Below are 15,945 nucleotides of genomic sequence, written 5' to 3'. Positions count from 1 at the left end.
GAATCATATAAACTTCACCAAGTGAATGAGTCAGAGAATTTTCTATTATATTTTTTATAGTATCTGATTTTCATCATATTTGTAAATTGGACTTCAACTCATTGATGATATGGCTCCTCAACCAGAGGGAAGCTGAAACCTCAACAGATGTCCCCAGGCTTCAAAAAGCGATGGACAAAGTATATTCCCAAGATAGCTCATCTTACCATCAGTGCGCTGCACTAATGGAGTGGGTGGTCCTTGAACACTTCTCTGGGCTTCCTTGTTTGTTATGAAGCAAGTGTAGTTGCCCACATCTGATGGTTCCACTTTGGCAATGTATAGGTTTCCTGTCTCTTGTGATACAAATCTCCTTTTGTCCTCTTGAACATATAAGGGGTTATCATTGAAGGTCCATGCATAAGATAAATCTAGAAAACAGAAAAAAAAAAAACCATTATCCTTACAGTATTCATTCTTACCTGAAAATTTTGTGCCCTTTTCTCTATAATTAGAATAAAAGTATGCACCTGTTTGTCCAGTTTATGCTTGCTGTCTTGATATAATTGTAATATTCCCTTATATTCAAATATATTCAAATTTGGATGATAAGTTATATGTCTTCCTGCCCATCATTGCATTTGTGCATTTAGGGGTGTGATAATGGCATGCCAAGAGAACAAGTGGACAAATGTATTAAGAAAAGCTATAACAAAAAAGAAAAGAAAAGCTATAACATATATAAAATATTATAGGCATAAAATGCACACTGTATTTCTCCAGTAGTAATGCTCATATTAAAGCAATGTCTTTCAATATATGGCCCAAAGGATGTCCACATTAAACTGTGTCTGAGTTCTTTTAACATATATTTTTTAAAATTTTCTCTTATGTTGTATGACAGTTAGTACCTCATTCCTTTCTGTTGCTAATATTCCATTTTATAAATATACCACAATTTGTTCAGCCACTTTCTTACTGATGAACATTTGGATGGTATCCAGGTTGGGACCATTATGTATCACGTTGAAATGACTACCAACATTTTCATTTCTCCTGGATAAGTTCCTTCGAGTGAGATAGATGTATGTTTAATTTTATAAGAAACTACAAAAGAATTTTCCAAAGTTGTACCAGTTGGCGTCTCCACCAGAAATATATGAGACTTATAGTTGTTCCATATCTTTGCACAAATAACATGTCAATTTGAAAAAATTTTAGTCAGAAATATTTGAACAAAGAAAAACATTTCTTGTGGATTAAGGTTTTTAAGTGTGGTAAGGGTGAAGAAGGGAAATACACAGCTGAAAAACATCTTCACCTACAGATGAACTTGGAAATCACATACTAGGAAATCACAGCTCATAGAAGAGCTGTTGAAGCAACTAGGGTCCTCTTGTTCAGGCAGAAGCTATGGGTCATATTTGTCATCTGCACTTTTATTAAAAATGAGTGCAGGAGCAAGGTATAGTAAAGCCAAAAACGACTAATTATTTCTGATATGTTCTAGTGGTCTATCCCAGGTGCAAGCAGACTATATGAAACATTTTTCACTAACTTTACAGAATTTAAATTCTCTAAAGAATGAGGAGGAAATACACATCAATAGCTCTTCTGACCTTAATTTCATCTATAGAGAAAAACTCATGAGGAAGTGTTGCCATCTTTGTCATCTCTTTCACCAAGTTAAAAATAAAGCATTAATGGTACACTCAGAGAACCCAATTTTAGAAAGCACAAAAGGAAGGAAGGAAAGAGGGAGAAAGCAGAAAGATCTACAAACGGACCATTAATGGTGGGGAGGAGCTAAAATCTTAAATTCTAACAACAATTCATAAGTTAGTAAAAATGAATTCATCTATACTGAGAGAACTCTGATATAATTGTCAGAAGGAAGAAAATATGTGGGGATGATACATCAGAGATCAATCAACAAAATGTCACTTATGTGTCAAATGAGAAAACAGGATGCCATTAAATCTATAAAAGTACTGTTCAGGTAGAAAAAATCCAAGATGTATGGTTATGTGAAAAGCATGTTGTAAATCAAGATGTTTAGCACTGTGTATATGTATATGTGTGTATGTGTGTTTCTATATACAAATTATTACATTTAGCAACCGAAGAACGTATACCGAAGTTTTCTTAGGGTGATGGGAGGAAATACAAAGGCTTTTTACTCTCTGCCTAATGTGTTTCTGTCATATTATAATTTTTAATTACTATGTAATATTTATATAAATAGGAAAAAAACCAGGATGGAAATAGTGTCAGGAAAACTAAACACTAGAATGAATTACATACAACTTGTAAAACAATATGATGAATATTATTTTTCATTCTTACTCTGAACTGTTCAGACTGGAGTATTATGTTTTATTCAGAGCACATTAGAATCACGAAGGAAGCTTATTAAAATACAGATAGCTAATCCTATTCCTAGCAATTTGGTTTCCTTTTATCTGAGTGAATTATCATGGAATCTGTATTTTCAACACCTTACAAATGACTCAAGTGTTTGAACCAGAATATTATGTTCAGAGCACCCCTTACTGAAAGGGGAATTAAAATTCTCAAGTATATCAAGAGACAGATAACCAACATAACAAAGGCCAGAAGTTAAGTCACCAAGAAAACAAAAAGAAGTTAGATTTTTACCTTGGGGCAAGGTGGGAAAGAATAATTGAGCGGTCTTCATAGATGGAATTGCTGTCATGTGCATAAAGGGTTAAATAAAGCCCTTTCTATTGATGCCCAGCAGGCAAAAAATAGGACTTGGCTGTTGAGGGTTACAGAAGGCCATATGGCCCTTAATATAATGAAGACCAATCTAAACTTCAGTTATAACAGCAGGTGATTTGTGAGGTAATGAGCTCTCTATCATTAGAGATGACCAAGCAGAGGGTGGATGAGCAATGCTTGAGATGTTGCAAAAACATTTATTTTTGCAATGAACAGGAAGTGAAGCCTATGTTTCTATGAATTGTCTACTCCACCCTTAGCATTCCTTTGATCTCCTTAAGAGCCTTATGCTTTAGATCAAGTATGCATAAATGCAATTCACTTTTTATTTTTGAAAATATGCTTTGACATTCTTATCCTGTTCCAGGGTATTGAAACTTCATTGCTTTTGCAAGTCCCTACTGGAGTCTTTTATCATTTCATGTGGTCTCTTGCTTCTAAGTTTTTTTTACTGATGTCCTTTGCTGCCTCACTTCTAAGCCTGTTACTGTCTCCACCAAAGAAGAGATGCTCAAAGGGTTTTTGTTTGAAACTGAGAGGTAACTAGATAGTAAATTTCTCCTCAATATAAAGAGGAGGAAAAAATATAGTTCAGATTCCCTTGTTGTCAGTGACTCCTCATCTTTTGAACCTTTGTGAAATAAAGACAATATTGAGTAAATTCCCAGGGCCATGTCTCAGTTTAGGGATCTTTATTCAGTGGTGATCTGGGGAGAGGAACGAGCTCTAGCTCTCTGAAATCCAAGGTTAACCTTTCTCACTTAACAGAAATTACAGGTTGCCACTAATGCCCAACAAATCTCTGTATTCTTTACCCTATAATCTTGAGACCAGAGACTGTAATTTCCATTTCTCCCTTGGTGAATTCCTTTTTACCTTAGTTGCTAAAACTTTCTGATCTATTCCTTCTTTAATAGTGGAACATTTAGAAGCTGCCAAAAGAAAGTGGTCCAGAAATAAGGAAGATTACATAAAGAATAATAATAAAAAATGAGTACTTTTATTTCATACCTGTTGCATCATCTCAAAATTTTATTTTGTGGAGCTGATTGGCTGTTGGTAATATGCTCATTAAAAAGGAGAAGGTACTAGAGCTAGGAATATAAAAGTAATTTCCCAACATCACATTGTTTGCAGGTAAAAGGTGGAGGGCTTGAACCTAGATCCTTCAGATGCCAAATCCTTTGCTCTTTCCCTAATACCACTTTTCTTCTTTTCTATTTATCTACAACTGATCCTCTTCTTCTAAGTCAATATGCTCCCCTTGGAGCATTCTTCCTTACTTACTCTCAGACTTCTTTCTAAAAACCCAAACTCTCTGCATATCAAAGCCTACTCAGACCTAGGACAACTGTTCCTCACCACCTATCTCACCAACACTGTCTGTCCTGTGTTCAATTTCCTCAGAATCTTACAGAGAAAAAAAGGTCAACCTGTCATTTCAATTACTTCAATGTATCTATAGCTACTGCTAGCAGGTAACAGAACACATTTGTTAAGCCATTAAGAAATAATTCTTTTCTCCAAAATGGCCTCACTAGAGCAGAGATTTTGAAACTTTAGTGTGTGTAACAATCACTCAGAGGATTTGGTAAAACACAAACTGCTGGGATCTACCCTCCCAATATCTTTTTCAGTGTGTCTGGGAAGGAGCCAGAGAATTTGCATCGCTAACAAATACCCTGGAAATGCTGGCACTGGTGGGTCCTGGAACACTACTTTGAAAATCACTAACATAATAGTAATTCCAAATCTATTCTGTATAATCATACTAGGAAGGGAAATGGCTCAGAGTTTGATAAAATGGTGACTATATTTTAAAATTCTCTTTGGGTGGTGTTTGGGACCCAGGAAAAAAAGGATGTTCCTTAGTTCACAGATGCATGGCATGTCTGGGATGGAAGGGACCAAAAGATCTGTAAGATCTTCTCATTTTATGGGTGAGTGAACAGAGGGGAAGATGGCAGCAGCTCTGTGACTAGACACCAGGTACCTCTCTGTGCTCCTCTGTGAACTGGTGAAGATGCTAACCTGCAAGACCTTCCTGTCACTGTATTTTTCATCCTTCCCATCTGCCATCTCCCCATGGTATCTCTATTCCCATTCACCCAAATAGCCAGGCTGTAGTGGGGGCTCTTATCTATTTTGATCCATCATCAGCCACTGTCATACTTAATTTGTATGTATTTAATGGGGAAAGAAAAAAATATACCTTACAAATTGGAAGTTTAAAATTCTTCCCATTTGTCTTTTCTTAATTAAATGTATAATTCATGAGCCACTTAACTTGAAATCATTGAGTTTTTAAAATATTTTCTCCACCATCTATGACATTTATCTGTTATTAATGATTGTGATGCATTTTCCCTGTGATGATTCAGCAGTAACATCAGAACTGAATGATAATTGGTCCTTTCTGAAGCATTGTTGGTAGTTTCACATTGACACCATCCTCTACAATTTTATTATTATTAGAAGTGGCACATCTGCAGTAAGCAATTGAAAACTCTATCTGCTGTTCTCTCAAGCATACAACAAATTCTATTTTCCCTAGAGCATGATTATGTTTTGACATCTTTTACAGCCCTATATCTTGCACTGTAATATTTAAAATACAAACACAAGAGATATATGCAATTGTACCCATTATATGGGATGTTATTTTTATTAGAGGGCAAGTATCCCATGTGAAAGACACCAATAGTAATAAACACTGACACTGAGAACTTCTATCGGCTCTGTAAAACAGACCTTAAACTTGGTAGTATGTTTCTAGAAGTAGAAAATAAATGAGAAGAATAAGGAATTTGAAGCATAGTGCCCAGATTTAGTGGCTAAATCTCCCCTTTGGAATATTCTGGAATGAGTATACTTTACTACAAACCTTGTGCAGAGCTCTAGGGTTAAATGTGACTGCCTGTTGAGTGGTAAATCAAGGCTATGCTAGCTCAGTGGCAAAGACCTAATCCAAGAAAAATAATTCCTTTTCTGGGTTGAAGTCATCGATATTGGTATTGAGCAAGTTTATGATGTAATCCAGAACACTGCCTTGACACCTTTACAACCACTCCTATTTGAGTTCCCATTTGTCCCACAATTATTGCTTAACCACCTAGATTTTATTAGATGCCTTTTGATTTATACATCTCCTGTTCAGAATCATGGAGATAGCTGCTTTTGTGGCCGACAAACAACCACTAAATAAAGGCCCTCTGAGTTCCTATTATTGCTAGCTTCCAAAGAACTCTAGGACTGTTCATGTACTGGCAAGTCCTACCTGGAGAAGGAATGAAAACACAGTCAGCTTCTGAAGGAACTTCTGAGAAACCTCCAACTTTAAGGAAGACTGGGTAAGTCATGGGAGGCAAATACAGAAGGTCTAGACTTCCTTTTTTCTTCTCAATTCCCATCCTCTATGAGTGAATTAAATACAGAGAATATAAGAGATGGGTCATGCCAGTGGTTCTCAACCATGGTGATTTTGCCTGAGAGAGGATATTTGGCAATATCTGGAGATTTTTTCCCTTCTCACTATTGGGAGAAGGCCGCTACTAGCATCAAATGGGCACAGGCCAGAGATGTTGCTAAACATCTTCACAATGCACAGGACAAACCCCATAACAAAGAATTATCTCACACTTAAATTGTCAATAGTGCTGCTGTTGAGAAATCCTGGGCTGTACAAATGGAAAGAGTATATAACATGAGAGTTCTGTTTGATGTGCTAGAAAGGAAGGGAAAATATTACCAGGAAAAATAAGATTCTGAAAGTAGACAGAGGAAATGTGGAGCACTGGACCTGGGAAAATTAATTCTGGGACTCTGGTCCAGTACATGATCCTTCTGGTTCTAACACGGTACACTAATACTAGGCAAATCAATTTACCTCTGTAGGTGGTATTACATATTCTCCAATACAGGTAACAACACTTGCTATTTCCACCCCTCTCTTTCTCTTTACAACCTACATCCAATCTTTTAGGAAATTATTTTAGTTATACCCTCTAATTATATACCAAAGATGGTTACTTGTTCACCTGTCTGCTGCTATCATCCTGGTTCAAGTCACTGTTACTTATCACCTAAGTAATTGTAATCACTTTTAATTCCTCATATTATTGTCTCTTCATGGTCTATTCCCTAGAATAAACTTTTTAAACTGGAAGTCAGAGAAAGCATGTCAGTCTTTTGCTCAAAACCATACAATCCATTCTAACCTCACTCAGAGTAAAATTCAAAGGCTCTAAAATATCTTTAAGGCAGTGCTTACAACCTCATCTATGCTCCTGTTTGCTCACTTTTCTTTATCCACACTTATTTTATTGCTATCCTTCCAATGTGCCAGATGCAGCCCTACTGTAAGGCCTTTGCACATGCTGTTCCCTCTGCCCAAACTGCCTTTCCTCAATGTTTCACTCTCTCATTCCTTGAGTTCTCCTCTCAAATGTCAAGAAAGTTTTCTTTGAATATACAATAGCAACACCCTCAGAATATACAATAGCAACACCCAGCACTCCTTATCCCATTTAGTTTCCTCCCTATCTTTTATTACCATCTGTCACATTTTTATGTTTGTTTTATTATAAGAATCATGAAGGTAAAAACTTTGTCACATTGCTCTCCACTATATCCCTAAAATCACTAAAATGAGTGGCACTTAGTATGTATACAATATACTTTTGCTGAGTAAATAAATAGTACAAGTTCAATAATGATGTTGTCACTATTATTATACACACAGGCAACTGTTCTGTCTTTTACATGTTCAAGCAACCCCAAAGTAAAACTGCTAATTTGACCTAGTCATTAAGAAAACATCACTGTCAAAAAAACAAAAAACAAACAAACAAAACCAAAACCAAAGACTCCACCAAAAAACAAAAACAAAAACAAAAAGAAAATGTCACTGTCATTTACTTCAGAAACAGAAGGGGGAAAAAGCTAATTGAGAAGAAGAGTATATGAAAGCTTAGCACTTTTTCTCAATGTAATTTTCTTCTTTATTCTATAATACAATTTTGAGTTTTTGCTGGAATGATTTTCCATTTATGCTGAATTGTCAACACTTTTATTGATGGAAATACAAATGCTGGGCTTAAACAACAGTGCTATCTTCCTACCACAGACATAGATGCTCCAAACTACTGGCATAAATTCAATTGTTCTACTAACCTAAAAGTTATATCTTTGAAGACAATGGGATATTTCCCCTAAAACAAATGTTAAACCTATGATTTTTATGAGCCCAGGATTGAGAGTTTTATATGGAGGCAATAAAGGGAAAGAATCTGCTTTACTTTAGATATGGGGAAACTATTATTTCACGGTGAAGGTGGTCTTAATTATATTAGACAACATGTATCATTTCTTCACATTGTCTTTTTTAAAGAAAATTTCATGTGAAGCTCAGCCAACTCACTGCACCCATGAAGATCTACTGACAGCTTATTTTCATATTCAACCTATAGCTTTGGCTTCAAGGGTTTCATGTCCATTAGAAAAATTTAGAGGACATTTTGCTTTCAGGGCTGTTGCAAATGACTTATGCAGAATCTCTGTTACAAGTTCTTAACCAAAGCTCATCCTGGAGGTGAGTGAAAGCCCATGATAGAAAGACTTCTCTGCATGGCACTTCAGGTCCATTCTAAGACTCAGTGACCCCTCCCCCAAATGAATAAGTATAATAAATAGTGTATTGTCTCTTTCTGTCTCATAAACCTGGATATAGAGAATCCTCCAGAGACCTTGTGGAGGAAAGGAAAAGTTTTTATTTAGCTGACTACCAAAGTTTACCTCTGGCAATCACCAAGAGTCTAACTAGGAGGCTTGTATTGTTCTGACACGGGTATCCAAATTAAGGATAATAACTGTAATAGACAATAGAAGGAATTGTGAGAGATTGTGAGTATATGGGGGAAGTCATAGACTATCATACAGAGACTTCAGGAGAAAGGAAAGTGATGTCTAACAGGAAAAAAAAGAAAAATATTTCAATCAGATGTGCATTGTAGCACTCTGTGTTGTTCAGACAAAACTTTCAGTAAAACTTCTATTTCTCTGTAATATTTTAGAATTATATTTTTAGGAAGATGGAAACGAGGGTTTAATCTGGTTCTACTGGCATAGATTCAGTCACATTCATGGAGTTTATCTCTAGTTAAGAAATAGGATTAAGAAAGCCAATTTACTTCTCTCCTTAGAATATAGGGAATAGTTCCTGTTTTGTGTCCAAATATCACATTTCTAAGGATAAAGCAGAATGTGCAAGTTTTGTGTTCTGGCATCATTGTCTAGGTTTCTTTTCTTTTTCACTATGGATACTTTTCTCTAGAATAAGCTTTCTCTGTAAATCCTCTCTTTCTAGAAGAATAGCACCTTTGTGGTTACCTTAAAAATTGGGTAGGTAATCCATGAGAAAGCCTATTCTGGAGTCAGGTCTCCTTTGGTGTACTCAGGAAAAAAAAAAGACATCCATATAATAGCACCTGTTCAGTTTGGCTTATGCTGATTACTCTATTTCACTGAGTTGTCACTAATAATTTATATGGGAAATCCATCTACACACTTTTTTCTTTTGCTTTTTTCCTGGAGCTATTTTTTTCCTGGATAAATTTATAGGATTCAGTCCCATTGATAATTTTTCTTATTCTCCCATAGTTCTTGATTTTTAGTTTTTGTTTTATAAAGCACACTAAAATGTATTTGATAAGACTGCCTTATTAAGAAATGTTTTCCTTTGTGTGTGTGTGTGTGACTATACTAGAGAGAAAATATAAAGAACTCAATGTTTTGATCATATCGAGTTTAATATAATTGCTCCCTTGTCCTGGCTAGAGAGATTTGAACTATCAGAGGAAATTGATGTGAGGGACATTTGCTGCTGACTCTGGAGATGGAGAAAGATGTGGCAGGAAATGTGGGCATCCACTAGATGATGACAGTGGCCCTTGACATCTGGCTAGATGTCCCAAGGAATTGGGAATCTTGTTCCTACAATAGCAAGGAAATGAATTTAGCCAACAACTAGAGTGAGCTTGGAAGTGGATTCTTCCTCAGACTTTCCAGAAGAGAATACCATCTGGTTATGACTTTGATTTTATCCTTCTAAGAGCCTCTGTAGAGAAAACATCCACATCCTTTGGCTTCTGACTTATAGAACTGTGTCCTAATAGATGGGTGTTGCTTGAAGCTACCAAGTTTTGGTAGACTGTTAGATACTAATGAAAAAAATATGTATATCCTAAACCAAGGAAAAAATTACAAAGAAAAAATTTCTATGTGTAAAGTTGGCTCATTTTAACCCAGCTGACCATTAATCCAGTTTGAAGGTTATCCAATCATTATGTTACTCTATATTCTTGAAGTCTTTCTTGGTATAATTCACCTTCATGGAAGGTGAGAAAGGAAAAGGAAGAATAAGGAATTGTTTTAAATGAGCCAGTTAAAGACACTCTTAGAACTCTTAGCAAACCCAGGAGGTGTAAGAGTGTTGAAACTGATAAATAATCTGAAGTTTAACTATTAACTACAGAGGTTACTATCTGAAGGCTTTTTTTTTTTTCTTTTTGAAGTTAGAAATTTCTGCATTGGAATCTCACCTTCATTTACTAGCTGAAAACTGATTTACTTAGTTTATCTGAGTTTTGGTTTCCTCATTTTAAAATTATTGTTCCTAATTGTTGGAATACTGGGAATGCTAATTTAAGTGGAAAGCCCTTAGGGCTTGATCATGACAACAATTCAATAATTGGTAGCCGTTATTACTATTATTAATATTTTTTTCTAATTAATTGGATCAAAGGGTGTCTGTCAATATTCCCCTTAATTTTGATCTGTTAAGAACTATAAAGAACAGAAGAATTGTATCCTAGTATTTCTGCCTTTATACAGATGAGAAAGCCCATGGCACACCCTAGAACACCATGGATGAAAATTCCTATATACTGGATGACGTCAATATGGAAAAATACCCTTGGGATCCTGCTAAAACATTATATATGATATAATAAAATTTGGTATCATACAAGTTTGTCATAACTTGCATGCAATAAGCATTAGTTATTTAGTTAAAAAGATCTAAATTGAAGGCAGCATTTGTCTATCTGTGACTTAATTTCATGGCATTAAGCAGAGAGACACTGTTATAACAAGGGTTACAATGCTTTAAATGATCAACATATATTTTAACAGTGGTAGATAACAAAGTAACAAGGGAAAGCTTCTCCTACTTGGCTGCCTTTTTTTTTTTTTCCTAAAGATTTTGTTTATTTTAGAGAGAGAAAAAGAGAGAGAAGTAGAGGGGGAGGGAGAGGGACAAGCAGACTCTGTGCTGGGTGGAGCTCCTATCTCACAACCCTGAGATCATGATGTGAGCTGAAAGCTAAATCTACTGAGCTATCCAGTAGCTGGCACCCACTGGCTGCCTTTTTAAAATATGTGACATTCATTCACAAATATTTGACATACCTGTTACCTTTATTTATAGTAAACAAAGTTGAGAATAATCTTCAGTTCTGTCAAGATTCCTTGACCAAAGTCAGAGCATAAAATGACATAGACTGACAGTACCAAAAAGAGAGAGAGAGACTGACAGTACAAACAGACATGACTTTGCATATCTTGTCATCTTGGATTATAGTACCAACAAATAATTTCCCTATGGTTGAAAAATAAGCACCAAGTTTTTTCAATGCTCTAGAATAATATTATTTTATCTCAAATAGCACTGCAAACAGTATAATTCTTGCCTAATATTTCATAATACTATGCTACTCTATAATATTACTGAATAAAATATTGTTAACTTCTAATCAGTTTCCTTTTCTTTTTACATCAGCATTTCATGAGATCATATAAAAATGAACATAATGGAAAAGTATTTTCAAGTTTTTAAAAGATCATAAATATTTTGTTTAATAGCATGGATAACGATTTATTTTATTTTATTTTTAAGTATTTGTTATATTTGCTTTCAAAGTTCTCCCATTCCAGAGTGGAAATCAACTATAAAAGGGCTGCTCTAAGGAGCCAGACTGCCTGGATTTGAAGCTTGACCCCATTGCCTATCAGTTATGTTACTATGGACGGTTCCCTTAACTTCTCTCTCTACCTCACTGTTCTCTTTTATAAAACAATAATCATAGGAATCTCTCTCATGAAGCTGCCATAAGAAATTTAAAAGTTAATACATATAAAGTATTTAGATCTCTACTGTTTAAGAACTTGCTATTATTATTAAGGTAACTGTAAAACAATCAGTATGGTATTTGAAATGGTACCAAATAAATGCCTCCATGTATATTTTGATACTGACTCTTCCAGATTCACTATTGGTTGAGGATCTACCAAATTTTACCAAATCATTTTGAATTTCACAAAATGCAATCCCAAGGGGGTGAGAGTCAGTAGGTGGTTTAGATCCTTGGCAACAGGTTAACTCACAGGTCAATCCAGATTCTTACAAACTAGAGACTGACATTGACTGCATGATTTCACCATTGCTAGGAGATATTCTGATTTGGTCCCATTGAAAGTTTGCTTCTAATTAATGGAGTAACTCTCCTCTTCCAATTGTTAAAGTGAGGTTGCCAAGAGGAATGCTGGAATTTGCTTTTCCAAGGAGGTCAATAATAACAATGAAATAAGAATCCAAGTACTTCTTTTCTGAATAAGTACTAGCCACTACGCTAATCAGTTTCACTTTGTACCCTTGTCCTCACATTGGGTGTCATGCTGCATCTCCTTAAGGTCATGCTTGTTGAGTGACTGCATGAACCAAAATTTCTTTTAAAAAGAGATTTAGATTAGTACTATTTAGATATAGTAGGATGAACGTGAAGAGCTTTCAAGGTCCTTTTGAGTTGATGAAGAGCTACCATTGACTTCAAGACATGATGTGCCTTTTTTAACACCTGTAGTGACCACATTAATGGTGTGACCCAAATTAATCCCCACCATACCTCCAAAGTGTGGTGGTGGGCCACAGAGAAGCACCACACCTTGACCTTCTCGGACGGATACCATGCTTCTTGTTTTGGTTTCAAAGTCTTCAATATCTTGGAAAACAAACAAAACAGCTTTAGAATTATCTTGCAGTAAAAAACATTTTAAAGTATAATCTTCAACTTATTTTTATTCTTAACAGTAATGGGCATTCATACTTGACTGGCCAGGAGATTTAGGTGATGATTAATTTATCTACCCTGATTGTTATCTCTAAAAATCTTGTTTTTCTTTCTTCTTTCTTTTTAATATAATTAAATCGAATATGTGATGAAGACATTTATTAACATTACCTACTATCTGTTTACTTTTATTCCTTAGGCAGTCTGTAGCCCAGCAGGAAATCTTTAAAACCCAGCACATATTTACTTTCCTTACCCAGGGAAGCTGTGATAAAAAACAAACAAACAAAAAGTATGCAGCAAGTTTGCTGCAATCTTCTAGCATCTTAGATTAATGGTTGGTATTTGATGTGCAGATGGGGTCTGTGAGAATTTAGGATGGAATGGTGTGGGGAGAGAGTTCTATGTGATTGAACCATTGAGAAAGAAGGTATATTTTCTAATTTCCTTGTTCTACTCCTTCACAAAGCAGCTTCATGATCTTGTTTGGAGTGTTGTAATTTCTTACAATATTAAAGAATCATAGAAATTCACTGTTAGAAGAAAGCTAACTAGTTATCTCATTAAACCATCCACATGAAGTACATATTCTTTCCACACTCCTGGAATCATCATTCAGTCTCCAGGACTGTTGAACTTCTCTGAACTTTAGTTTTTTAGCCTGTAAAATCTCATTAATACTCATTTACTCTTTTAAAAAATTTGTAGTGAAAAAAAAAAAATTTGTAGTGAACACCTATTAAAAATATAGGAAGTGTATTAAGGAGAGAAGATACATTAGTAAATAAATCAGGCATGTACCTTGCCCTTATTGTGCTTATTACCTAATACGAAAACTAGAATACAAGTTAAAAAACAAACAAATGTACATCCATAAATTGTAATAATTATTGTGGAGTGAGGAGTGCTGTTACCTATAAAAATGCATTGTTCCTTCTTCCATAGTAATAGATTAGTAAATCAAATACATTTTTCTAATCAGAGGATACATTTCTTAGACATCTTTGCAATTAATGTGGTAAGCAGACAATGAGTGAAACTTCCATCTATTATGTATGAAAGGAAATATCCATAGTTTTACATTCTCCACCTATCCCACCAGCGCCTAGATTGCCAATGATATGAAAGTCCTTGTTGAAGATGAAAAAGCCACCTTTAACCTGGGTACTTGAGTGACTGCATGGAGTACAACCACAGCCGATCTGGAACATCCACTTTGGATCATTATAGTAGGGATAAGTAAACTCCTATCTTGTTTGAAGCATTTATCTCTGTGTTATAGCAGTTTAACCTTTTATCCCAACTGACATATCTTGTGAATGAAAAGAACAGAATGCAGATCTATTGGATGAGAAAGAGACAGCCATGCAATGGTGCTATGGAACAGGGTAAATATTTCTTGCTGAAAGAAAAACAGGTTCCAAAACCTAGATGTAGAAAATGGCAGGAAAGTTTCACAATATTGAAATGAAGCAATGTTCATAGGCATATAGTCAGCAAGGAACAATGAGAAATTGCAAAAATCAGGGCATCTGAGGCTATTACATTATATTGGGATTATATTAAAAGTACAAAAGAAATACCTGGAAATAATTAAATAATAAATCAGTGCAGAAGTTGAGCAACATCTGCAACATTCATAGAATGGAATGCCATCAGTGATTAGAAGGAATGTTTTAAATATAAAGGACTAATGTGGAAAGTTCTTGGAAAGTGAGTTATACTATTATGTTAAAAAAAGTGCTAAATATTGCTATGACATTATACTTTTGTGAGAGAAAAAAGTCAAAACCTAAATATGAGGATCTCTTTTAATTGGTATAGAGAAAGTTATAGAATATGTATTTTTAATATTCACCTTGGTTATCACAAGGGAAGAATAGGAGATATGCGAGTAGAGATTATTAAATCTTTATCTACACCTCTCTTTATCCTTAAAAAATTATAAAGTATATAAATTATGTGTGCATTTTTTGCTCATTTTTAAACAACTTTACTGGAGTTTAATTGAAATAAATTAGTGGTGTGATTTAGAGAGATTAAAGACTTCTATTTTGAATATATTATGTGTGTCTCATCCATGAGTTATTTAAATGACAATGTCATGTATGCTATATAACATCTGAGCCCCGAACTCAGAGGAGAGGCAAGGTCTAGATCTATAAGAATAGAATTTATCAGCATACAGTATTTAAAGCGATAGGAATGTGTGTAATCCCCATGGGATGACTCTTAAATTTTTCACATGAGAAATTTGGTAGTCAGTCATCTAGAACCAAACTCTAAAAATCTTCAATCTTTTAAAAGATTTTATTTATTTATTCATGAGAGACACACACACAGAGAGAAAGGCAGAGATACAGGCAGAGGGAGAGGCAGGCTCCTCGTGGGGAGCCCGATGCGGGGCCCATCCTAGATCCTGGGATCATGCCCTGAGCCAAAGGCTCAACCACTGAACCACCCAGGTGTTCCTGAAAACCTTCAATTTTTAGAAGTAGAGTAGAAGACTATGAAGAAAGAAAAGAAGGAAGGAAAGGGAGGGAAGCAGAGAATGAGACAGAGAGAAGAGAAAAATTGTAAGAATTATTTGCTGGACAGATGAGAAAGTTTTTCAGGGTGGTTTCAAATTTCTCAATGAAACAGATGACAGTGTTGGGTAAATCAGTGAAGAAGGGAAAAAATGCAATAAATATACTTACTTATCAGTGTTGTTATAAGGATTAAATAAAATAAGGAATTTAAAGTATCTAACCTATAGTGTGTTATAGAGGAGGTGATCAATATATGGTAATTATTATGATTATGATACACTAAGTCATGACGTCATGCTGTTATATTTTCCTCTGACTGATACAAAGTTGAGATATGCAAATTTGCAAACACAACTTTAACAGCATATTTTGGTTCCAATAAAATTTTTTGTAGGTGGGTGTTTCAATTTGAAGCATCCATGCTGTTTATCTCTGTATCTACCAAATAAGTATTCTTTTTTGTAGATTTGCTTTCTATTCATGAAAAGAGTCCAATGAAAGAAATGGATTAAGTCTGATACACAAATTTGGTAACCCTTATTTGTACCCTATTTTAATAATACAATTAT

General features: G+C 35.0%; 1 protein-coding gene across 1 annotated transcript in view; it reads right to left on the bottom strand.

Moving 5' to 3' along the window:
* The window catches only part of CNTN6 (contactin 6), a 155,589-nt gene that overhangs the window by 101,602 nt on the left and 38,042 nt on the right, over positions 1 to 15,945 (bottom strand). The window contains exons 2-3 of the mRNA XM_041762914.1: positions 12,681 to 12,776; positions 207 to 410 (exon numbers count right to left, since the gene is read on the bottom strand). Of these exons, the coding sequence (XP_041618848.1) occupies positions 207 to 410; positions 12,681 to 12,776 (300 nt within the window). The remainder of the gene's footprint in view (positions 1 to 206; positions 411 to 12,680; positions 12,777 to 15,945) is intronic.

Source organism: Vulpes lagopus, chromosome 7 (assembly GCF_018345385.1).
Source record: "Vulpes lagopus strain Blue_001 chromosome 7, ASM1834538v1, whole genome shotgun sequence".
Taxonomy (NCBI): domain Eukaryota; kingdom Metazoa; phylum Chordata; class Mammalia; order Carnivora; family Canidae; genus Vulpes; species Vulpes lagopus.
This window is presented reverse-complemented; position numbering and strand designations above follow the sequence as displayed.